Source organism: Artemia franciscana, chromosome 10, assembly GCF_032884065.1.
Source record: "Artemia franciscana chromosome 10, ASM3288406v1, whole genome shotgun sequence".
NCBI classification, from domain to species: domain Eukaryota; kingdom Metazoa; phylum Arthropoda; class Branchiopoda; order Anostraca; family Artemiidae; genus Artemia; species Artemia franciscana.
Genome location: NC_088872.1, coordinates 32,371,224 through 32,396,416, shown reverse-complemented (window position 1 = coordinate 32,396,416; position 25,193 = coordinate 32,371,224). Strand labels below are relative to the sequence as shown.

At 35.8% G+C, this 25,193-nt stretch overlaps 1 protein-coding gene across 2 annotated transcripts in view; it reads left to right on the top strand.

The window, feature by feature from the left end:
- Nucleotides 1–25,193, top strand: part of LOC136032081 (calpain-11-like) — a 212,066-nt gene that overhangs the window by 66,104 nt on the left and 120,769 nt on the right. The window contains exons 1-2 of one of the 2 annotated variants that reach the window (XM_065712211.1): nucleotides 15,652–15,815; nucleotides 21,224–21,405. In XM_065712211.1, the coding sequence (XP_065568283.1) occupies nucleotides 15,780–15,815; nucleotides 21,224–21,405 (218 nt within the window). In that variant the 5' untranslated portion in view covers nucleotides 15,652–15,779. Of the gene's footprint in view, nucleotides 1–15,651; nucleotides 15,816–21,223; nucleotides 21,406–25,193 lie in introns of those variants that run through there. The other variant, XM_065712210.1, reaches the window with a different exon arrangement.

The window sequence follows — 25,193 nt, the reverse complement described above, 5'->3', positions numbered from 1 at the left end:
GATCCACTTATTAATTCAAGTAGTTTTTATTTATTGGCAATCTCAGGAAGTTGATATCTTAAACTTAGTCATTGATACTGACTTGCCATTACACAAACTTACCATTTATAATAGTTAACAATCAGCTACAAGAAAAAATATACAACTATCAACAAACAGAAATAATAGTTACCATTGATAAATAGTTAACTATCAGCTATAAATGAAAAGAATTATCACCTTAAAGGTTTTTTTGTTTTCAGCACGTGTTTTTAGATTTTTGGTTATTATATGTCAGGGTTCGCTTTTTTAAGTAAATATTAAGTAATCTATGTTGTGTAACAAAAAAAAATTAAGTTTTATTTTATTAAATGGCTGCACGGAGAAACGTTGTTTTAATATTTAAATAGGTTATGTACAATTAGAATTAGTTCAGTGATGTAGAGCCAGTAGCAGAAATAATTTCTCGTCCCTAGAGTAAGCCAACTTTAAATACATTTTACATCGTAGAGAAAAGTCGAATAATTTAAAATGATAATGGAAACATTTTAGTAAAAATGAAAAAAGGTGGAAGACAAGTTGGGAATATACATCAACAAGAGTAAAGTAATATAAATCGCAAAGACCATTCAAGTAGGTGGTGGCAGCAAGCATATGAATAAATCTTGCTAATTCTGGCCAAAACTCTAAAAAGAGGAGTTTTGATAAAAACATATGCATAAGAAAAATAGGGTTTAAGTGAAAGTTATAAAAACAAAAGATTTATGAAGTTTCAGTTGCCTACAAAAGTTAAGAACTTGAGAACATTTGCCTAATTTTTGAAAAAGGAGGAAAATGACCCCAGAAAGGGAGATGATCTTGATGAAATGTACATCATCTAATATCATAGAACAATAGTTCAATGGTTTCAAGCACCCATCTGTAAAATGTGAAGTTTTTTATCTGACATCATTAAATAGAAATAAAAGTTTTTCGGTATTAAAGCTTAAGGCGAACGAAAATTATGCTTTAATTTAGGGAGCTCCCTCCTCAATTCCTCGATATTTACGCTAAATTTTGACTTGTTACCCCGAATGCATTGAAAACCACTGTTCAGACACATAAACATCGAATAAAAAGTATTTTAAATTGAAGAGCTAATTGATGCGCATTCGCTTTAAACAATCCGAAATCATGTTCAAACGTTTTAAGATACAATTGATAAATACAGCACTTTGTTTAGCCCTTAACTACATTTTATACACTCATAAATACTTTGAGTAAGGCGCTGTGCAATTTTGGCGTTAAAATAGGGGTTTGAGGAGGGGTTCCCACTGATATACGGAGTAACTTCTATTCGTTTGAAATTATTGTTGTTCTTCGCTTTCGTTTCAAAAACCTTGTTGTGTTATTTAATTATAAACCAAGAACACACGGGATATTTTTTTCTCTATGCAAATTAAAAGTTTTTTGGGTGTCAGGATGATCGGAAATCTTGTAACATTGTAAATGTGTGTATATTTGTTTTTGGCAAATGCCTAATTGCTTAAACCGGTTCAATAACAAAACGTTTATGATTGTCTATGACAGAAGGATATATTCTGGTAATTCTTTATCTATACCAAAGTTTGGATCCTGAAATAACAGAAAAGAAAAAAAAGATAAAAGAAAAAATCCTGAAAAATTCAACAACATAATGGATGTTTGATTCGAAATACGTGTACTGCTGTATATTTGGGATGTGGAAGGTTAAAAGTTCAGGTGCTCACCCCTTACCTCCGAAATATCACAATTTTCCATATTTTCTGCACCAGCAGAATCTGTTTCAAACTTTTTCAAACAGTTTCAAACTTTTCAACAGTTGAACAAGAAATTATGCCTACTTACTTGACCTACATCTTTGCCTTGGCCATTTATTAATTAAAACGTTTGAAAGTTTCCTTAATAATCAGTTTACCATGTTGGAATACTGTGCAGAGTCAATCAAACACTTCATGGTAACGAACTACAGTAAGGAGCGACCCGGCTCAATAGTAACCAAAACTCTAAAAAATGAAATTTTGATGCCAATAGTTACATCAAAAGAATCGCAGTTTAATGCTGATTTTAAATATATAAGTTTCATCAAGATTAGTCTTACCCGTCAAAAGTTACGAGCCTGAGAAAATTTGCCTCATTTTAGAAAATAGGGGGAATACCCCCCTAAAAGTCATACGATCTTAACGAAAAGCACGCCATGAAATTCACCGTATCAGAGAACCTTATTGTAGAAGTTTCAAGCCCCTATCTACAAAAATGTGGAATTTCGCATTTTTTGCCAGAAGACAAATCACGGATGCGTGTTTATTTGTTTTTTTTTTTTTCCAGAGGTGATCGTATCGACTCAGTGGTCCTAGAATGTCGCGAAAGGGCTCATTCTAACGGAAATTAAAAGTTCTAGTGCCCTTTTAAGTGACCAAAAAAATGGAGGGCACCTAGGCCCCCTCCCACGCTCGTTTTTCCCCAAAGTCACCGGATCAAAATTCTGCGATAGACATTTTATTCACCATAGTCGGGAAACCTAGTAACTATGTCTTTGGGGACGACTTACTCCCCCGCAGTCCCCGTGGGAGGGGTTGCAAGTTACTAACTTTGATCTGTGTTTATATATAGTAATGGTTACTGGGAAATGTACAGACGTTTTTACTGGGATTTTATTGGTTTGGGGGGAGAGTTGAGGGGGGGTTACATGGGAGGAACTTCTCATGGGGGAAGAGACTTTCAATGGAGGGGGCGCAGGATTTTCGAGCATTATTTTGAAAAAAACAATGAAAAAATAAATATGAAAAGTTTTTTATACTGGAAGTGAGGAGCAGCATTAAAACTTAAAACGAACAGAAATTATTACGCATATGAGGGGTTTACCTCCTCGTAATACCTCGCTCTTTAAGCTAAAGTATTTTTAGTAATTTCAATTATTTATTCTACGGCCTTTGTGATTCAGGGGTAAGTTTTAAGTTTTTCTTAAGGAATTGGGACAAATTTTAAGCTTTAGTGTAAAGAGCGAGGTATCGACGAGGGGTGAGCCCCCTCATATACGCATAAAAAATATACGAATATAGAAGTTCGCTACGTAAGTTAATTCGTAAGTTACGTATATTTTTTACCGATGAAAACTTTAGTAAAAAATTTAAAGTTATAGTTGCCTTTTTAAGTAATCAAAAAATTAGAGGGCAACTAGGCCTCCTCTCTCGCTCCTTTTTTCTCAAAATCTTCCGATTAAAACTATGAAAAAGCCATTTAGTCCAAAAAAATTAATATGTAAATTTCGTTTTAATTATTTTTGCGCGGAGAGCCAAGATAAAAAAATGCATTAATTCGAAAACGTCCAGAAATTAAACAAAAAAAAACAAGTTTTTTTAAATGAAAGTAAGGAGCGACATTAAAACCTAAAACGAACAGAAATTACTCCGTATATGAAAGGGGCTTTTCCTCCTCAACGCCCCGCTCTTTAAGCTAAAGTTTTTTACTGTTTTAAAATGTAGAGTTAAGAGAAAGAGTCAAATTTTAGCGTAAAAAGCGGGGCGTTGAGGAGGAAAAGCCCCTTTTATATACGGAGTAATTTCTGTTTGTTTTAAGTTTTAATGTCGCTCCTTACTTTCATTTAAAAAAACTTTTTTTTTGTTTAATCGTTTTATTAGAACCGGGACGTCGGCTTAGCCTTCAAGCTATCGGGACTTCGGCTGTGCTACAAGGATACATATTTGTGACTTATTTGCTTATAGTATTGTTTCCCTTAAAGTAGTAGAGCTTTTTATCCTAATAGTTATCATTGTTCAATAACACATTATTGCTCTACTACCCTCAGCGCTCTTTAATTTAGTTAATTGATGTCTATAATCTTTTCGTATTCAAATGCACATATATACATCACTTCTATCGTGTTTCACCCTAAAGCGCTCAATTTGTAGAGCCTATACTTATGTTTAATTTTGAATTTTGCGAATCCTGTTTGTGCTTCATGTCCCAGGAATTAATTTAATTATTTTATCTCATTGTGAACGACTTTAAAGAATGTTCACTGTTAATCATCGTGCCAAATTTGATGCCACCAAATGTTTTATATTCCACCATTTTTGTAATGTATGCTGATGTAAATATTCTCTTCCATGTTGATTGATTGAATCAGAGTGAAGGTAAAAGAAAGGCTTCAATTATCTTCTGTAAGATAAAATATATGGGGATGGGTAAATTACCTCAGAATAAGCAATTTTTAACTACTGCAATTGCCTCAAAATGTAACGGAATAAGTAATTACAGTTCTTTTTTTTTATAATAACTTCTTGAGAGTAAATAGCTATCCACCAGTTTGTGGTAACGAGCTGTAAGGAGCGACTCGGCGAAATAGTAACCGAAATTGAAAAAGGATCTTCGATTGCAATTACTACACCAAAAGAATTGGCTTTTTATGGTGATTCCAAATGTATAAAGTTGATTAATGTTACCCATCAAAAGCTACAAGCCTGAGAAAATTTGTCCAATTTTCAAAAAAGGGAGGAAACGCCCCCAAATTGTCAAGATTCTAAATGGAAATTAAACCAACAGATTCAGCATATTAGAAAATAGAAGCTCCTATCTATACAAATGTTGAACTACAACGGAAAAACCCTACTTCGAAACAAACATTGAAACTAAAATAAGGACCCTTTCGAAGTCCTTATTTTAGTTTCAGTGTTTATTTTGAGGTTTGGTTTTATATTGTACTTTGGACTTTTATCTGCATTTTTTTATCGTCTCTGATAATATTCCACCTGACAAGCGATTAGCCTTTAAGAATGCTTTACATAAAATGAAATTGTGAAATACCATTCAGTATTTTTTATTCAGTTACCCTTTCATCGTTACTTTAAAAGGGTCCTTATTTTGGTTTCAGTGTTTATTTTGAGGTTTGGGTTTTATGGCACTTGGTATTAACCAAGTGACATATAGCAATCCCAAATTCTGTCGGTCTGTCTGTCGGTCCCGGTTTTGCTACTTTAGGCACTTCCAGGTAAGGTAGGACGATGAAATTTGGCAGGCCTATCAGGGACTGGACCAGATTAAATTAGATATAGTCGTTTTCCCGATTTGACCATCTGGGGGGAGTGGGGGCCAGTTAATTCGAAAAAAATAGAAAAAATGAAGTATTTTTATCTTATGAGCGGGTGATTGGATCTTAATGAAATTTGATATTTTGAATGATATTGTGTCTCAGAGCTCTTATTTTAAATCCCGACCGGATCTGATGACGTAGGGGGGAGTTGGAAGGGGAAAACCTAAAATCTTGGAAAACACTTAGAGTGGAGGGATCGGGATGAAACTTGATGGGAAAAATAAGCACAAGTCCCAGATACATGATTGACACAATCGGAACGGATCCGCTCTCTTTGGGGTAGTTGGGGGGGGGGGTATTTCTGAAAAATTAGGAAAAAATGAGGTATTTTCAACTTACGAACGGGTGATCGGATCTCAATGAAATTTGATGTTTAGAAGGATATCGTGTATTAGAGCTCTTATTTCAAATCCCGATCGGATCTGGTGACATTGGGGGAGGGGGAGTTGGGAGGGGGAAACCTAAAACTTGGAAAACACTTAGAGTGGAGGGATCGGGATGAAACTTGGTGGGAAAATAAGCACAAGTCCTAGATACATGATTGACATAACCGGAACGGATCCGCTCTCTTTATAGTTGGGGGAGGGGTTAATTCTGAAAAATTAGAAAAAATGAGGTATTTTTAACTTACGAACGGGTGATCGGATCTCAATGAAAATTGATATTTAGAAGGATATTGTGTCCCAAAGCTCTTATTTTAAATCCTGACCGGATCTGGTGACATTGGGGGAAGTTTGGGGTGGGGAACCTAAAATCATGGAAAACGCTTAGATTGGAGGGATCGGGATGAAACTTTGTGGGAAAAATAAGCAGAAATCTTACATACGTGATTTACATAATTGGAACGGATCCGCTCTATTGGGGGGGGGGTTAATTCTGAAAAATAAGAAAAAATGACGTATTTTTAACTAACGAAGGAGTGATCGGATCTTCATGAAACTTCATATTTAGAAGGACCTCGTAACTCAGATCTCTTATTTTAAATCTCAACCGGATCAAGCATAATTGGGGGTGGGGCAGTGGGGGGACCGGAAATCTTAGAAATTACTTAAAGCGGTGAGATCAGGATGAAACTGGATGGGAAGAATAGAAACCTGTCTAAGATATGTGACTAACATAACCGGACCGGATCTACTCTCTTTGGTGGATTTGGGGGAGGGGGGGGGGGTAATTTTGAAAATTGAGGTATTTGTAACTTTCGAAAGGGTGACCAGAGCTTAATGAAATTTGATATTTAGAAGGATCTTGTGCTTTAAAGCTCTAATTTTAAATTCCGACCAGATCCTGTGACATTGGGAGGAGTTGGAGGGGGAAACTGGAGTTCTTGGAAAATGTGAAAATTGGGGTATTTTTATCTTATGAATAGATGATCGGATCTTAATGAAATTTGATTTTTAGAAGGAATTAATGTCTCAGAGCTCTTATTTCAAATCCCGACCAGATCTTTTGACATTGGGGGGAGTTGAAGGGGGAAATCTTGGAAAAACACTTGGAGTGGAGGAATCGGGATGAAGCTTGGTGGATAGAATAAAGAAATGTCCTTGATACATGATTGACAGAATCGTACTGGATTCGCTCTCTTTGGGGGAGTTGGGGGAGGGGTTAAGTGATTTGGCGAGTTTGGTGCTTCTGGACGTGCTAGGACGATAAAAATTGGTAGGCGTGTCAGGGAGCTGCACAATTTGACTTGATAAAGTCGTTTTCCCAGATTCTACCATCTGGGGGGCTAAAGGGAGAGGAAAAATAAGAAAAAATTAGGTATTTATAACTTACGAGTGGGTGATCGGATCTTAATGGATTTTGATATTTAGAAGGACATCGTGACTCAGCGCTCTTATTTTAAATCCTGACCGGTATTAAGCCTCTTATTTTCCTTTTTAAATCAATCTATTGATTCATAGAATTTTGTTAGAGCTCATACCGTATAATCTCTTGGCTCTTAGCTCTTCTCGCCTCGTCACAAGTGCCATATGAGCTCTTAGCTCTTATTATATTGTCCTTCGGACTTCTATCTGCATTTTTTTTATTATTATTCAGCACTGATGACGGTTGAGCGGAGGTCTCAACCTAAATATTTGCATAACTTTTTCTTCTGTTTTTCTCTAGCTGTTATTGTCCTCGTTTCTCTCTTCTTTGCAATTTTTGTTTTGGCATGATTAGCCGGTGTGGTCTCAGAAATTATTTATGAAAGTTCTAATGCTCTTTTTAAGAGTCAGAAGTGATTGGAGGGTAACTACAGAATTGTATAACCACATACAGGAGTAGGGCTACTGCCCCCTAAATCTTCTGAATGTCAGAACGACATGTATGCTTACTGAAGCGAATGTATTTTCAACATTTTTCTCTTTTAATTCAAAACTTTTGAAATTATAAATTGCCAAGACTTTCAAGGATTGCTAACATTATACATTGAACAATCAGTCTACTTTCATCAGCTCTTTCCAGTAATCTTGATTACAATGGTAAATTTTGCTTTTCTTTTTTGATTGATGATTTGAACTGCAATCAAAACAAACAAGTTCGGTATTTCAGCCTTCCAAATCCCCTCTATGTCAGAATACCATTGCACTTTATATTGCCCAAATATATTTTCCATAATAGGCTATTGTATTTATTATATAATTTTCAAAATGCTATTACCGCATCCAGAATTTTTATTTTATTTTATTGTATTTTAACAGTTGGTTTAGTTTTGCTAATCTGATATTCTAAAAAATTTCATCAATATATTTTTTTTCCTTTTAAGTTCAATGAGAAAAACTTTTTGATTTCAAAGAGAAAATTTTTTTATTGAATAAAAGTTTCAGTATAATTTATTTGCTTAATTTTCAGTAAAATAAAAAGGTCACTCTGGCCATTGGGGGGTCTTAGGGGTGGCACCGTCATACTTTTGAGTAGTAATTGATCAGCAAAGTTTTACTAGTTTGTACAGTATTTGGAACCTTGTGTTATCTTTTTATTTTACCGACTTTATATTACAATAAAAAGAAAATCAACGGTTCAAAATGTGTTTATTTTTCGGAAAAACATGGCTAATATTCTAGCTTTTTCGCGGGTTTGAAAGGCGGTAATGTCAAGCTTATTTGAGAAGTGTGTTTTCTCGTTTTAACTTTTGTTTCATTGTTCAGTTTATTCTCGTCTTAAATATTCTTTAACTTGCTTTAATTTTGCCTTTTTGTGTAAGAAAATCTCAGATTGTTTTGATTTTTTAGTTTGCTATTTCTGTTATTTTTTCATAATTAATGAAATTTAATAAAAGCGAAAATATCATCCAAAGAAATATTGTAATTATTATTTTTCTGCATGAAAGTCAATCTAATTATTTGTAGCAGATAAGATGACTTTTATGGTCCAAGTACCGTAAAGGTCGTTGTTATTGTCAATTAACATTAGAGGTTAGAGCTTCCGGCCTTTTTTTTTAAACTTTTCAGTAAAGACAAATTTTAAACGCTCTACATTATCTACGATAAAGATGTTGATCTTTGACTCATAGCTATATTAGGTTATTGACCTTTTAGGAAGTGAATATTCAGACAAAATGCTACAAATATTTTTTCAAGCCTCGTAAAGCTTCAGAATTCGACCGTGACGACATTTTGCAAAGGAAAATTAACATTTATAATTCTTTGTTATTTTATCACAAACTGCTCTACAGTAAATTCCGTTCTGGAGGTTTAAGCACGTGGATTGAAGCTTCTTGTGTTGAATTCATTTCCCTCATTTGCGAAACTTTTACCCACGACAAGTAACTGTCAATAAACTTTTGAGTGCCGGTATAGACAATGGTAAACACCTAGTAAAAAGCAACCATCATCTACCGACGAATTTGCTGATATAAAAGTAACTGCAAAAATTCAACCTGAAGGTGTTAGAAGTCTTGCAGTGAATTCAGTATATTGGAGATCTATATTGTCTACTCTCAACTCTTCTATTAAAACAATAAATCAACAGCTTTTTTTCTTGCTTGCTCGATTCCTCTTTTATTCTCCCTTTTTAACTTCTTCTCTTTCCCCTGGCGAGGATTGTATTCAAGGAGTGGTCAAAAAATAGAAAATGGCCCTTTCTATTTTTTTCGAGCCCCACAGGTGGGCTACATAGAAAAATCCTGTTTTGTCAGCTTTTTGGTTAGAAATGAGCTGGTGATAGTGGAAACAGAATGGTTTATTCTTCAATCACTACGTTACATGATCCTTAATAATTTTCTGTCTGAGTGATCGCTGATCGTCAAAAATACAAAACTATAAAGCAGCGGAGGTGCTCTGCTTGGGTTTGAAAAAAATGAGTTCCTTTTAAAAGCTCTTTTTGAAAGTATGTTCACAGTTGTAAAAATACAATGTATAGAGAATACATTTTCTCTGTATTTTGGTACGTAGTTCAGAATAATATTTCAACATTATCTTGGACAGAGCTACTCTAAAATAATTTTGAAGTCACATGCTATTCTTTTCCTTTCTTTCTCTCACTTTCTCTCTCTCTTTATCTTTGTATGGTGTAAATAATCTTCAGCAAATTAAAGGGATAAAGACTCATTACATTATTATTACTAGTGCAGTGGCGGATTGTCAGAAGAAGAATAATTACGAACAACCTTTGATATTATGGTACAATGGTAGGGTTTCCAAATTGTTAGTATAGCATCCTCGGTTGAATTAAGCCCCATCAGTGCAAGCCCCAAACATGGCTCATACATCTTAGGAAAACTATAGATAATTGTGGAGATCAGATTTTGCCTTGTCTTAATTACATGCATCACAATCACTGACGCAGTAAAGGCAATATGGTTTTAATTTGTTGTTGCGGTCTTTTTTTTACCAGGCCACTTGACAAACAAAAGAACTAAAGCCGAAATGACCAACCATGAAAAAAACAAAGAAATGAATATAGAGACGATAAACGGGTCTTTTGCCAGTAAATGAAAACGAAGAGAAACAAAAAATCAAACAAACATTTCGTCCGTATACAGTTTTTTGTGAAAACAAAATTATAAAAAAATTCACAATTTTTATACATTTTTCCCCGAATATATATTTCTATGGCACTTGGTATTAACCGATCAAAATTCTGTCGGTCGGTCTGTCTGTCTGTCCCGGTTTTGCTAGTTTAGGCACTTCCAGATAAGCTACGACGATGAAATTTGGCAGGTGTATCAGGGACCAGACCAGATTAAATTATAAATAGTCATTTCCCCGATTTGATCATCTGGGGGGAGTGGGGGATTTCCAGTGCTTTGGTGAGTTCAGTGCTTCTGGACGTGCTAGGACGGTGAAAATTGGTAGGCGTTTCAGGGACCTGCACAAATTGACTTGATAACAGTTGTTTCCCCGATTTGACTATCTTGGGGGATGGAGGGAGAGGAAAATTGAAAAAAGGGGTATTTTTAACTTACGAATGGGTGATCGGATCTTAATGAAATTTGATATTTAGAAGGATATTGTGTCTCTGAGCTGTTATTTGAAATTCCGACCGGATCCGTATTTGAATCGACATGGCCACTAAAAGTACCGACAACAGAGATAATGAAATGAGTATTTGAATCAATTTGACCAGTCAAAGTACTAAGAACACTAAAAATCAAATGGAGGTTGAAGCAGTTTGATCAGTAAAAGTAGGAAAAAGAATGAAAATGGAAGGGGATGTATCAGTTTGAACAGTAAAAGTGCCTAGAGGTGGGAAAACGAAAGGGGGTTTTAATCTATTTTTATCTTTAGTAGTACCAAGAACAGCGGAAGTTTACAAGAACAGTGAATATTATTGAAGATTGATAACGATTAAAACCCCCTTTCATTTTCTCCGTACTTGATACTTTCACTGATCAAATCGATTCAAATCCCCTTTTATTTTAATTTTTCTTGTTACTTTTACCGATCAAACTGATTCAACCTTCATTCCATTTTTAGTGATCTTGGTACTTTAACTGGTCAAATTGATTCAAATACTCATTTCATTGTCTCTGTTGTTGGTACTTTTAGTGGTCAAGTCAACCCAAGTCTTATTTTATTGTCTCTGTTCTTGATACTTTTACAGATAAAACCGATTAAAACCATATTTTATTCTTCTTGTAACTTTTATTGATCAAACTGTTTCAACTTCATTTCATTTTCAATATTCTTGGCACTTAAACTGTTCATACTTATTCAAACATTCATTTTATTGTATCTGTTGCCAGTACCTTAGTGGTCAAATCGATTCACATCTCATTTCATTGTGTCTGTCCCTAATAATAAAACATTTAATATTTTGAATAATGCATTTGCTCATTTCCATCTTATGGCAAGAAACAATACATTTTGAGAAACACCACCGCATATTTTCCCTGAACTTATTTCAAGCATCAAAATATCTTGAAGAAAATATTTGGTATTTTGAACAATATATTGCTGATTTTCATCTTATTCCAAGAAGCAGTACGTTTTGAGCAAAACCATCTCATATTTCCTCATCATATTTCAAGCATCGAAACGTTTTGATGAAAAATAATTGATATTTTTAAGAGTATTTCCTTATTCCATCTTATTACAAGAAACAATGCATTTTGGGCAATATCGTCGTAAATTTACTCATCTTATTTGAAGTGGCAATCACATACTTCCTCAAATTATTTCAAATATCAAAACATTTTGATGAAAATATTTGGTATTTTGAATAATGCATTTTCTTATTTCCGTCTCATTTCACGAAACAACACAAAATTGTTAATTTTTCCTGTAGTAATTATTTTTCTTTATTTTTATTTCTTTTTTGTTCCTTTTTTATTTTTATTTTTTTTCTTAAATTTGATTCTATTTTTCGTTTTTTTTTTAGTTCTTTCTTTATTTTTTTTCTCTACCATCATCATACCTACGTTAATAGAATTGATCAAGAAATGGCTACATTGGTGTAAGCAGTCATCCCATGATTATATTGATGCCAGCGGTTACACTATACCTATGTTAATATATGCGGTCAAGTGAAGTTCAGTACTATATCATAAATTATATTTGACCTTTTGAATTCAAATACAATGGTTTACTAAAGTGTTCATTCCTGTGATTACGCTAATTTTATTAGTCCCATCTGAATTCAAATAAACCAGTTTACTTAACAAGTCATTCCTCTTATTCACTTAAGTTTGAATATATGTTAATCATGTTCTGACAGAAATATGTAAATGAGGTGCTGGCTTGAATTTGTAAATGAGATGTACCGTCTGTAACATGAAAATGAGGTGTATCGTCTGGAATATCGGCGATCTTTAGAGTCTCAAGCGTAGTCGTCGCCTCAGCAATATCAATAGTACTGGCTCCTTCAACTGGAAATTGAGATTTTTAGGGCCATTTTTAAGAATTGAGGGTAATGAGAGGACAGTCAACCCCCTCAAATGCTCTTTTTGCCAACTGTTCTCCTCTCATCCCCAAAATACGTACAATCTAAATTTTCAGATTTGGCTCCCATATTCGGCTTCCACATTCCCTGGGACAAGGGTTGTAAATTATACTCTTTGGTCGTTGTTCACATATAGGTTTTACTGTCGGGACGAGGAGTATGTTTGGTCATGGGTGTCTCGAAAGCCTGAGGATTCTAAGGTATAACTTTTAGGGGGTGTTGAACTGAATCAAAAGGCGCTATGTGCATTCAGCTGTCAAATCACACATATTCAATTTCTCAGGAACATATAAGGATATTATGGGAAAACTGTCAGGGTACATTTAGGGGGATATTGAACTAAATCAAAAGATATTCTGTAAAATCGAGTTTTTCAAAGGGTGCACCTGCAATATTTTAAGAGCTACACTGATTTGAAGAAGTGGTAGGTCTTTATCACTTTAAAACTAATGAAGAATTTGAGACCATTGTTCCTGTCCTCACTTTTTCCAAAGTTCTACTAAAATGTCTTTATGGTATCTATTCCGGGAAACCGTTATATAGGCTAATTCAGCAAACAAAAAGGAAAAAGAAAAAAAGACGATGAGCACATGTGCTATTGGAGACGTGCCTCGTCGTCGAGATTTCCATCCTGCTCGATTGAAATCTCATTAAAAATGTACTTTCAGTATATTCTGAATGGACTATCTGAAAAAGTTAGCGTTGACAACAAGCACAGAAAAGTTGTTCAAATGTCATCAAATGCGGACGCAACTGGTGGTTTGACCATGTAATACGGTGCACTGACGACGCGACATCGAAGTAATACCTTAAGTCTTTCCTGTTGCCTTCGTCTAGGAAGTGGGACGGTGGTCATATAAATCCATATCTGCCATCAAGTCCCGCTCGGAGCCCCTTGACGTGCCCAAGAACTATGACAGACGCTGGTATCAAAACTAGCTGTCTTGGTCCACTGTCAATCCATCAACTGCGGAAAGACCCTTGTGGAATAAACCATGTTACCGGATCTTAACGTCGCGGCATGTCAAGGGAATGGAACGTGAAACAAGCACAAATAGTAATTATGCAGGCATTAAGATGCAGACTAGAACTGAAATATGAACGGTCCTCAAATATTCTACATGGTTAAAAAAATGTGAGATATTATCCCCATATGCGAGTTATCATAAATAAGAAATTGACATAGCGTCAAGTGACGAATTACTTTGTCAATTTGGTTTGCTTTCTCTCGTATATGATTAGTTATCAATCAAAAGTCTTCGAGAAGTGTTTCACTATTGTCGTTGCGCAACTTGAGTTTTAACACATTTCCTTACTTGTATTTCCCATATCCGTGTCTAGGTAGAATCCCTATAATACAACGGCAAGACATACTGGAAAATGCCAGTTTTGCTTACCTTCCTGTATTTATGCTTTTCTTCATACAGCCTGCTAAGTTTAATCATTCACAGCTCCAGTTTGCCATTTCACAAATTTTTTGTTCTCGTTCTAATTATTGTCTCAAAATTGAGAATCGAGCCAGTCGTGGTATTGAAATTAAATGTAAAAAAAAACATTTTTTTTCAACTAAAAGAAAGAAGCAACATTGAAACTTAAAACGAACAGTAATTATTCCATACATGAAGGGTCTGCCTCCTCCACAATCTCTCCCTCTTCAAGCTAAAAATTTTAAGAGAATGTATAATTTCGATAAATAAACAAAAAAAAAGAAGTTAAGAAAACATAAATATTAATACATTCCATGTAAAGCAACTTATGGACCCTGTTGGTTCAAAAGTAACTAGCCCGGGAGAAATTCCCCTTAAGCCAATCCGGTCCTGGTGCATCCTCTCTTATTTAGGATGGTCCTATTTTATCGTGTAAAGCAAATACACCTAATTCAGCCCTTTCATTTTGGAGGCGATTGTTTTACAGAAACTTTATTATGCTTTACCGTAAAGAATAAGGGATAAAGGAAGTTGCAGTCACCCTTATATTCAGGATAATTTTGGATAGTGTATTCAACTCCAGTAGACTTAAAACATAAGAATTTTTTTTATGAAAACATAGAGCAAAGTTAAAATCTAAACTGGACATAAACTATATTTCCTATGAGGGGCTTCCACCTTTCTCAGCCACCCCATTATTTACGGTAGAGCTTGACTTCTTTCATTTCAATACTTGAAGAATGAATGCTTTAACAGGAGACCAATGGGATAAGAAAAAAGTAACTTTTTGACCCAACGTATGGACAATGAAAAAGATCATTTAATTATACTTGCTTATAACAATACCCTTTCAGTTCTAATGTTTTCTAAGGGTCTGCTTATGCGTCTGCTTAGCTATCAATTCTCAGGCATCACAGCTACGCAGACTCCTCCCAGTCTATTCAAAGCCTTTCTCTTTACACCTTCCCAGGAAGATCCCATTTTCCTTAATTTTTCTATACGACATTTTCCCACCTCAACAGCGGACGACCTGCTTTCCGCTCGGCCTTAGACGGTCGGCCGAAAAGGACAATCTTTGAAAATCTGTCATTTAGATCTATAAGTACTGCTTTAAAAAGGAGAAGTGAATTATAATTGGTAGATAATTTTAATCTCGAGACATTGATGTTTAGCTTAGCATGCATATTAGCTTAAAACTTTTGCTATTACTAACCTGTTATTTATGCTGTTGCATTCTAAAATGAATACAACTAGGGGAATGGTCGGGTTGCATTTTCATTAGGCACACTCACCTGATTTTTTGGGCGGAGGGGATGAAAAAAAGAATTGTTTGATAATTAAAATAAGAAATGTCATGAAACTGAAAAAATTCAAGATATCATCCCTTAGCGTACCTCCAGGGGTTACGTATTTAGAATTATGTCAGTTTTGAGCTTTAACGTTGCTGTTTACTTTCATGCAAAAATGCTTACACAAATGGCTCGCGTGATTTCATTTTTTTTTCCTTGTGTGGTTGAAAAATCTTAGTACTAATATACCTTTCTGGCTATTTATGACCCACCCTTAAGAGTCACACTTTGTTGCGCATGAAAAAACCTTGTGGCAAAAATACATACAAGAAGAGAGATTCTTGTCTAGCCACAAATAAAGACTGATACTCATGTCAAAATGATCGTTTTGTCAAAGGTCGAAGGTTTTCAGTAATAATCGGATCCCAACATGTACAGTTGTGTGGAGTGAACTTTTACACTTTGTATTGACTTGATAAGAGACGTGGCGCTCACGAAGTGAACTTTTTTTGTGCGCAAGTTGTGCATATTTGAGCTCGACTTTTGTGTGGGCTTCAAAATGACTGCATTCAATGGTCATTGAGATATCATGATCCGTCAAGAATATATTTTATGCATTACTTTAAGAAAAAGTTTTTTCATGTGAAGGTATGATATGAATTAAATGACACTAAATTTGAGTAAGAATATTGACCCCTCAGCAATCTGATTTCTACTCTAAGGTTCAACGTCTTTTTTACAGTAAGAAAAATATTCTCATTTAGGTCTATTTTCTTTACACTGTATGAGTTGTTAGTAATAGTAGTAGTGCTAGTTAAATTCAAACCAAGAATGAAATAAGATTAACTCAAATAACTGTGCTACACCCGACTTCTCCAACCCTCTCCCCCTAGGCTTAGACAAGTCAGATAGTTTGAGTCCTAAATAAAAATTTTAACACAATAATTGAATTTTCTGAGGTTTCGAGACTTCAGGGTAGAGAATATTTTGAAAATTCATCTTAAGAGGATTAAGTTGCTTGAACTAGTACTAAATGAGGCTTAAGGGTCTGAAACATGGGTGCTTCAAACGCTGAGAGTCAATATAGTTTGAAAGATTGAATGAATTGTCTAAAAGAATTTTCTTGATCATGCTTGACTGGCCATTTATCTAACAGTTTATGGTAACGAACTGTAAGTAAGAAGCAACTCAGCCTAATAGTAATCAAAATATCTAAAAATATAATTTTAATAACAATAGAAACTTAAAAGGAATTTTTATGCAGGTTCCAAATATATAAAAATCATTAATTTTAATGTTACAAGCCTCATATAAAAGCTACAAGCGTGAAATAATTTGCCTTACTTTTGAAAAAGGGGGAAACACTCCCAAAAGATCAAGAGAGCTTAACTGAAATTGTGAGATTTAATATATCGGAGAGCCCTACTTAAAGGTTTCAAGCTCCTAACTGAAAAAGTTTGGCATTTTTTGCCAAAAGAAAGATCACAGATGCGTCTATGTTTTTTTTTCAGGGGTGATCGTATCAAACGAATGGTTCTAGAGAATCGGGAGAAGCCGCCAACAATGAAGTCAACGCTGTGTAAAACTCGAGAAAAGACTGGTTTTATCTATATGTATTAAGAAATAATTAGCTTAGGCTCAGTGGAAGTGGCGGGTGACAAAATACATTGGAATTATATAATTTGGGCTATTTGTTTGCACATTAGGGGTAGGGGCTATGTTAGTTTAGGTTACCCCCACCCCCCTAATTTGGAAATATATAGTCCAAATTTCTTTCTAAAGTATCATAGTTTTGTCCTCTTTTGGTATTTTTCATTAGGATCTACCTAACTTCTCTTCTTGAGTGTTGGCGGTGTAATGCATAAATACCGAAGAATCACTCAAACGAAAGTCTTAGTGACCTTTTAAAGTCATTAAAAAGGCTGGAGGGCAACTAGCCTCCCTCCTGTGCTCTTTTTTCCCAAACTGTACTCTATTGTTTGACTTTTTCTTCCTATTGTTAATGAACGACTCCTGACACACAAGGGCCGTTTAGTGGGAATAAGAAGCTTTGTTAGAGTACTAAAAAACTTTAGCATGAAGAGCAAAGGATCGTGGAGGGGGTAGTCTCCCTCATATACCGGATAATTTCTACTTCGTTTTTATTTTCAATGTTGCTTTTTACTCTCATTTGAAAAAAAACTCTTTTTTAATTTGTCAAACAATAGACTGTACAAAAGATAATTATTAAACACTACCTTCGAAGGCTATATTCAGTAATACCTTCGTTTTGAACTTTATTGAAGAATGAATATATTTTGAACAGTGTGCTTTAATTTTTCAGAAGCAGATAAACATGTGTTTGCACTAATTTTGGTTCGTTTTAATTCTGAGTTGAGCATTCATTTTGATTTTTACTCTTTTTTAGGGTTTAATTATTTGTTTATATCAGCATTTGTTATCTTCTAGCTTGGTGTGATTATTTTATTTTAATTTCTGTTCATTTTGGTTTTCATTCATTCTTTTATATAGCCTTTTTAGTGTCCATTATTTTAGGACTTTATTTTTGCTCGTCATAAGTTTTAATATGGCTCTTTACTTTTCTTTACAAAAATTCTTTTTCGGAAGTTTTCCAAAACTAGTTTCTGTTCGTTTTTGATTGCCAAAATTTCATTATTGGCCAATATTAGGAGTGTTTCTTCAATTTTTCAGGTTTTGACTTGAGAATTAAAATATCAGATTCTAAAATTCTTAACTTACATAAGGACATCTGAGCGTTGTCTTTGGTTCTATTTAATGCATCTATTGCGTAAATTTCGTTCCATTGGAAATCAAGGTTTGGAACGGTCCCTGAATTAATATTTTGACTTAACATCAATTTCTAGACAAAATACTCGGAAGAATCCTACAAGGAGAATGTTCAAAAGGTTACATATGAATTAAAATGAAATAAGAGAATAAATATACACATCAAATACATCACTCAGCTCTCTTAATTTCAGACTCGCGAACTCTTGTGACTTTGACTTTGTGACTTTGACGTGAGTGTTTGCTTGAGTGCGGAAAATATGTCAGTCTGACAATCTGGATTCTTATAATTTAATTTGATTGAGTTTAGCGTCCCTCTAAATATTTTCTGAAGGTCTAAACATTATACCCTAGCCGTTCTTAAGATATTTCAAATGTGCCCTTTTGACGACCTGGATATACATGGTATCTTTTGATTTATTTCAAAATCCCCTTAAAATTTCCTGAAAATTATGACTTAATACCCTTACCATCCCAGAGATATTGGACACACTATATTGACAACCTGGATGCACACAGTAATTTTTATTTAGTTCAACGTATTTGTGACTTTGCCGTTAGAAAGTAAAATAGTTCAAAATAGGGATGAAACCTTTTAATTCACAGTGAACAGATATAAAATTATTGAACTGGATATATCGAACACATATACAGTGTTCATCATCAGCAGTAAAACATCAGCAGTTTTACTGCTGATGATGAACACTGTATGTGTGTTCGAAATATCCAGTTGAATATTTTTTTTTATCTGTTCACTGTCAATTAAAAGGTTTCATCCCTATTTTGAACTGTTTTACTTTCGTCATGGAAAGGCAGCGTGGTCTTCAAAGTTATCTTCGCCGTTAGAGTTTTTGTGGTGTGGGAAAGCTTTTATCTTTGCAACCAGTTTGCCCATGATGATGTCTTTTGATTGAGTTTAACAATCCCCTTAATTCTTTTAAATTGTTAATACCAATTGTTAACGCATACGCCCTTCTGAAAACTAGGATTCAGATAGTGTCTTTTGATTAGGTTCAACATTTTCCTCAATATTCTGTTGAAGTTTCAACTTGATACCTTTAGTCGTTCTTAATATATTGCAGATATACCCTTTTGACAACTGGGATACACATAGTGTCTCTAAATTCCATATCCCCTTCAACCTTCTCTGAAAGATACAACTTTATACTTATAAATAAAAAAAAATGGGACTTTGCAGATATGACATTTTAATATCCTGGGTGCATATGTTGTCATGTGACTCAGTTTAACATCCCCCTTGACATTCCCTGAAAGTCGTAAATTAATAACCGTATCTGTTCCTGATATCAAAGTAGACACTCTTAAATACGCCCTTTTTGACAACCTGGATACGCGAAGTGTATTTTCATTTAGTGCAAAGTTACCCTGAATATTCTCAGAAAGTTTCAACTTAATACCCTTAGACGTTCCTAAGATATCACAGATACACACTTTTGAGCACCTATATGCGCAAAATATTTTGATTTGACTCAACATTCTCTGAAGCGTTCAATTTAATAACTTTAGACATTCTTCAGATTATGCGGAGAAGCCCTTTTGACAACCTGGATGTAATTAAACTCTTTATATTTAACTCAATAGCAGTGCTAATCATGGTAGTAGGCATAAGTAGTCACAAGTAGTTGCAGTCGTAGACACAAGTAGTGGCAGTCGCAAATAAGTATTGTGGTAATTGCCTCAAGTAGTCACAGCCTCAGTCTTAAACAGTTGTAGTTGCAAACGCTCGTAGTCGAAAGCTGTCACAGTCACATTTGCAAGTAGTTACAATCACAAGCAGTCGTACTCGCAAGCAATCACAGCTGCAGTCGCAATAACCCTAGTCACAGTCACAAATTGTCGCAGTCGCAGTTACAAGTAGTTGGAGTTACTAGTAGTTGCAGTCAGAGGTAGTTACAGTCGCAAGTAGCCATAAATTTCAATAGTCATAGTCGAAAATAGCTGCATTTGAATTGTGTCTAGTCAAATTCAGAGTCACAATTAGCCGGAGCTGCAAGTTGTTGCAATCGCAGTTACAGTCTCAAGTAGTTGCAGTAGCCATTCCAAGTAGTTGAATTCGAAAGAGGTCACAATAACAGTCGCTAGTAGTTGCAGTCACAAGTAGTTGTAGTTCCAGTCACAAGAAGTCGAAGTCAGAAGTAGTTACAGTTGCAAGTCGTGACAGTTGCTAGTAGTCTTAGTTATAGTAGCAAGTAATTGCAGTAGTAGTCAAATTAGTTTTAGTAGAAGTAGTAGTAGTGGCCCTGACAGTATCAAATTAATAACCCTAGTCGTTCCCAAGATAATGCAACTATGACCTTTTGATAACTCTTTTGATTTAGTCCGACGCCCCCCTCAACATTCCCTGAAGTTTTACCTAAATACCCTTAGCCTTTTTGGACACACCCAGGATCAAACATTTTCCCCTTTCCCGAAAAAAGTCCTGTACGTAAACAATATGTAAATTGCTTGATGCCTTGGGGGCATCCTAACCCTTGCCTCGGGGGCAGTGAAGTGTCATGGTTTCTTCAGAGGCATAGTTACTAGACATTTTAACAATTTTTAACAAAATGACCATCTCAAAATTTCAATTAGTGTTGAAAGAGGCCCGAAAACAGGGCCCAGAGGCTGTTTGCCCTCCTATCACTTTTCAATAACCTCCTCAACATGCTCTTAAAGTTTCAACTTAATAAACTCAGCCCTTCCTGAGATACTGGTGATATTTCCTTACGACAACAAACGTGCATATTTGATTTCGTTCAACAAGACATTTCGTATTTCCTGAAAATTTCACCTGAAATACTCTAGGCCTTTTTGGAGACTCAGAATAAAACATGCATACCTTTATCAATAATAAACTCTATATGCAAAAAAATGGGTAACGTGCATAACTTACAGCCCCTTTTCCAGGGGCTATGGGGGGCCCTGTCATCCCCAGAGGCATATTTATATGACCTTTGGACCATTTTGAACATAAATGAGTATCTTCGAATTTCGATTGGATGTCTTTGTGGGGGTAAGCAGCTAAAATGAGTGTTCGATAGGGGCTGATTGTCTTCCGATCACTTTTGACTCTTAAAAAGTGCACTGAATCGGAGTGGCTTTTAAAAGGAGTCACCTCCGAAGTTCTTACAATCACTCCTTCCATGTGAAGTGGATCTAGGGGGGGGGGAAATTCAGTGAAGCAGTAGGCTCTTTACTATAGGCAACACTAGAGCGTTGCCTCTGATCATAGTAGTTTTTTCTTAACTTTTTTTTCTTCTTTTTTTTAGGAAATCACCTATAAGCCAAAATTTATCTCTGATGGATCAACGCGTTTTGATGTTGAACAAGGTGAATTTGGAGATCCATGGCTCTTAGCAGCAGTATCTTATCTTACTCTTACTCCTCGTTTTCTTGATAGAGTGGTGCCACCTGACCAAAATTTTGATTATGATTACTGTGGTGCTTTCAGGTCAGTAGTTAAACACCCCAAGACTTCGGAGTCTTGAAGACTTTCGGAGTCCCAAGACCTTGGGAATGTCGGGGAAAGCAGGAGGCAACGGACCTTCTTGTTTTCCTTAGAGGATGATGTTTGTCTCCGATCCCTATAAAAGTTTTCAAAATAATAGCCAAAGTGGAACTCTGAACCTTTCCACGGTGCAGTAGTGAGGTAAATCAAAAGGCAGTATACTCACCAAGGGTATCAAAATAGATTATCCTCTTGGGGACGACTATGAAACCAAGTTAAACTATAAAAAAAATCGTGTGGGAGGGTAAGGGAACTTGGAATGTTAGGTTTTGAGGAAAGTGGTCAGGGTGCAAATATACTTTTGTCTCCTATTTGTTGGTCCCAAAAATTGCCGACAATTTTCCTTCAAAGTTTGACACTTTTTTCCTTTAGCAATTTTAGTCCTGAAAACCCTTACAAACAGAAACCAAATTGAGAAAAACAGCTTCGCCAAAGAATAGGCTTTTTTTTTCTTTTTTTTCTTTTTTTTTATTCGATCATCTAAAATTCGTAATAATCATATTCAACTCATTTATCCGCCTTTGAATATTTTGACCATTCTTGACCAGCAGACTAAAAGAGTTGAGATGCAAAAAACTGCCCTATATTTCATCCTTCCAATCAGCTTGTAAATTAGGTTTAGAATTTTCTCGGCCAGATGAATCACTGTAAAGGAAAAAATTAAACTAATTATGATGGCTTCGGCTTGCTATGCCCTAAAACAATCCCGAAATTTTGGTCGTCTTTAATAAGATTGTAAACTACGGAGCATGTACACAAGGATAGATAGACCTGAATGAAAACGAAGTTGGTGTGGATATTTTAGTTTACTACCTGAAATCTCTTCTCTGCCCCTGCACTAAGTCAAAAATGGAGGTTCACTTGGATCTCTAACACTTCCTAAAAGTTCAAAATTAGCACCCCAAGCCATCCTAGAGATAATGCAGATGCACAGTTTCCATAAAATTGTCCCAGATAGAGTCTTTTGATTTACCTCGCTTTTTATAGAAAAAAAAATTACATGGGGGTCTCTAGAGATAAAACATTTAGATTGATTGAAGACAACATTCTAAGCCCTTTTTGTTCCCTTCCCCAAGTTAAATTGCGAATTTTAAATCCTCCTCCCCGGAAACTTAGCTCCCTGGAAGTTTTAATGATAGCACAGATCTACTTTTTTGATAAACTGAAAATACACAGTTTCTTTTCATTTACCTTGCTTATTAACCGTGATTTTTTTTAAGTTCAATAGCAGCTTACAGTGCTAAAAGCTTAGGTTGATATGATACTAAACATATTTAGCACCTTCCCCAAAAACACAATTTGAATTTTCCCGATGCCCTTCCCTCTTTCTGTTCCTGCACTACCTGAAAGATTTAGCTCCATCTCCCGAGCCGTTCCTCATTTACTGCAGCAATTGCATTTGATAACCTGGATGTAAATTGTTTCTTTTGCTTTAACTCCACCCTCTTCCCCTTAGTAAGATCTAAATTTTCAATTGTCTTCCCCCTTGACACTCTCAAGACTTTCAACTTGGTGCTTCAAGCAGATCTCGAGATATTGTAGATAAACCGTTTACATAACCTGGCAACACATGCTGTCTTTGATTTATCTTGCCACTTAACTATGCGTAGATTATAAATCCCATTGGAGCTTACAGTTCAAGAATGTTTTGGTGCATCATACATTTTTTTTAACCCCTATCCCTCCCCCACGCAAAATTTGAAATAATTTCCCACCACCCTTCCCCATCCTTTCGCCAACAATACCTGAAAGCTTCAATTTAATCCCCCTAACCATTGCCAAGACATCGCAGATATGCTATTTTGATGATCTGGATGCACATAGTGTCTTTTGATTTAAAACTACCCCTCCCCAAAATCATAACTTAAAGGTTAACAGCCCTCCCCTCAACACTCTCTAAAAGCTTCAACTTGTTACCCAAGCTGTTCGCGAGATATTTCAAATACACCGTTTCGATAACATGATGATACTTAGTTTTTTTTGTTTTTTTTATTTGCCCTGCTACTTAAATATGCATAGATTATAAATCTCATAGGTGCTTATTGTGCAAGAACTTTTTAATGGATCAGAGGCAAATTTTAACCTTTTCTCCTCCCCATAACAAAGTTTTAACTTCACCCCCTAGCCCGTTGCCGAAACAAAGCAGATAGGTTGTTTCTATGACCTGGAAACATAGAGTGCCCTTTTGCTTACCTCCCCATGTCCCCAAGTCAAAATTTGTGAGCCATTTGACTTCCCCAAACATTTACTGAACGTTTCAAATTGATATCCAAAACTTTTCTGGAGACATAGTAGATACTTTGAAAACTCGGGCCCACTTAGCTTCCTTTGACTTGCTCTGGTACCCTGGTCGTTTCCATATTGTAAAACCGTAAGTTTCTATGACCACCCTTCTATGAGATGTGCCGGAAAAAATGTTTGTTTTCCTTTTCTAGCCCTTTGCCAAGCCCTTTTTTGGGGGTGGGCGGATATGACTGTTGTTTATTTTTGATCTGTTTTGGTGCCCCATTAGTCAGAGGACTTACGAATATAGCATTTGAACCGATCGGGGAACTCTTGGCCTTTTTTTCAGGCCCCATTAATTTGGAAGGGGGGCTGTTTCCTAGGTTTCTTTTTTATGGGGGGGGGCAGGGAGGGATGTGCTCTGAAATTTTCTTCCTGTACATCAGGTTGTTCTCTGTGGCTGTAAGTTTCAAACTGGTTGGCCTGATCTCCCCCACAACAAACTATTCGATCCTTTGATCCAGAGAATGATCCCCGGTAGTTTCGAACCAATTATACACCCAATACCAAACAATCTGCCTTGTTCATGATGAAACTTATGTTTAAAAAAGGAGCAATTTGTAGTATCCCTGATCCACGGGCCGTGGGGGTCACTTCATCACTATTTTTAGAACAATGACCATCTTGAAATTTTGATTACATACCTGTTGAGGCTACGGAGGAAGGGGGACTTTCTGACTACCTGCTCCACACGAAGATCTTCTTCGACAGCCCCTTCCGTATGAGAAGGCATACGAAAAAAAAAATTATGTATTGCAGAGATGTGGCTTTTAACAACTGGCAATTTTGGAGTGTTACCTTGAAAAAAAAAGAAGATTGTTAATTAAAAGTAAATAGCTGCTTAAAACTTCGAATGGAAAAATTGATCCTGACTGAGGGAGCCGTTTTTGCCTTCCTGAAACCTCGGCTCCGAGCATTCAAGTGGCTGTTTGGTGCTACTCTAGTCTTACCTTAGATCCTCCAGAGCCAGGAATGACGTATAGGACATCAACGAAACTTCACCTTTCATCTCAGACCTGAGCTGCAGACGTGACGTCCTCCTGCTGCGGTTAAAGAGACAGCTAAACATTTCTCAGGTACTAGTCATACTGCTGGTATAAGATGAGTATTGGTTGATCTCTTTTGTGCCTCCCCTCGGAGTGTATTCAGCCTCAGTATCTGGGAGACGATCCCCCGGCATGTGAAGGATTTGGCCGAATTATGTCCATTTCCAATGTTCCAAAATGCCCATACCGAATGGCTAGCTGGCACATCGGTGATTTTCTAAGTTGGTGACCTTTTCCTGACAGAGTATCTTCTAAGGCAAGCGTATTTAAAGGCTAGGACACGTTTCTTCAGTTGGACGTTTAGCTTTCAAAATGTAGAGAATTTACTACTGCGTCTAAGTGGTTTTTTATCTTTTTTTTTATCGACAGTGAATTTAAAGGTGCCAATTGGGCACATGTAAA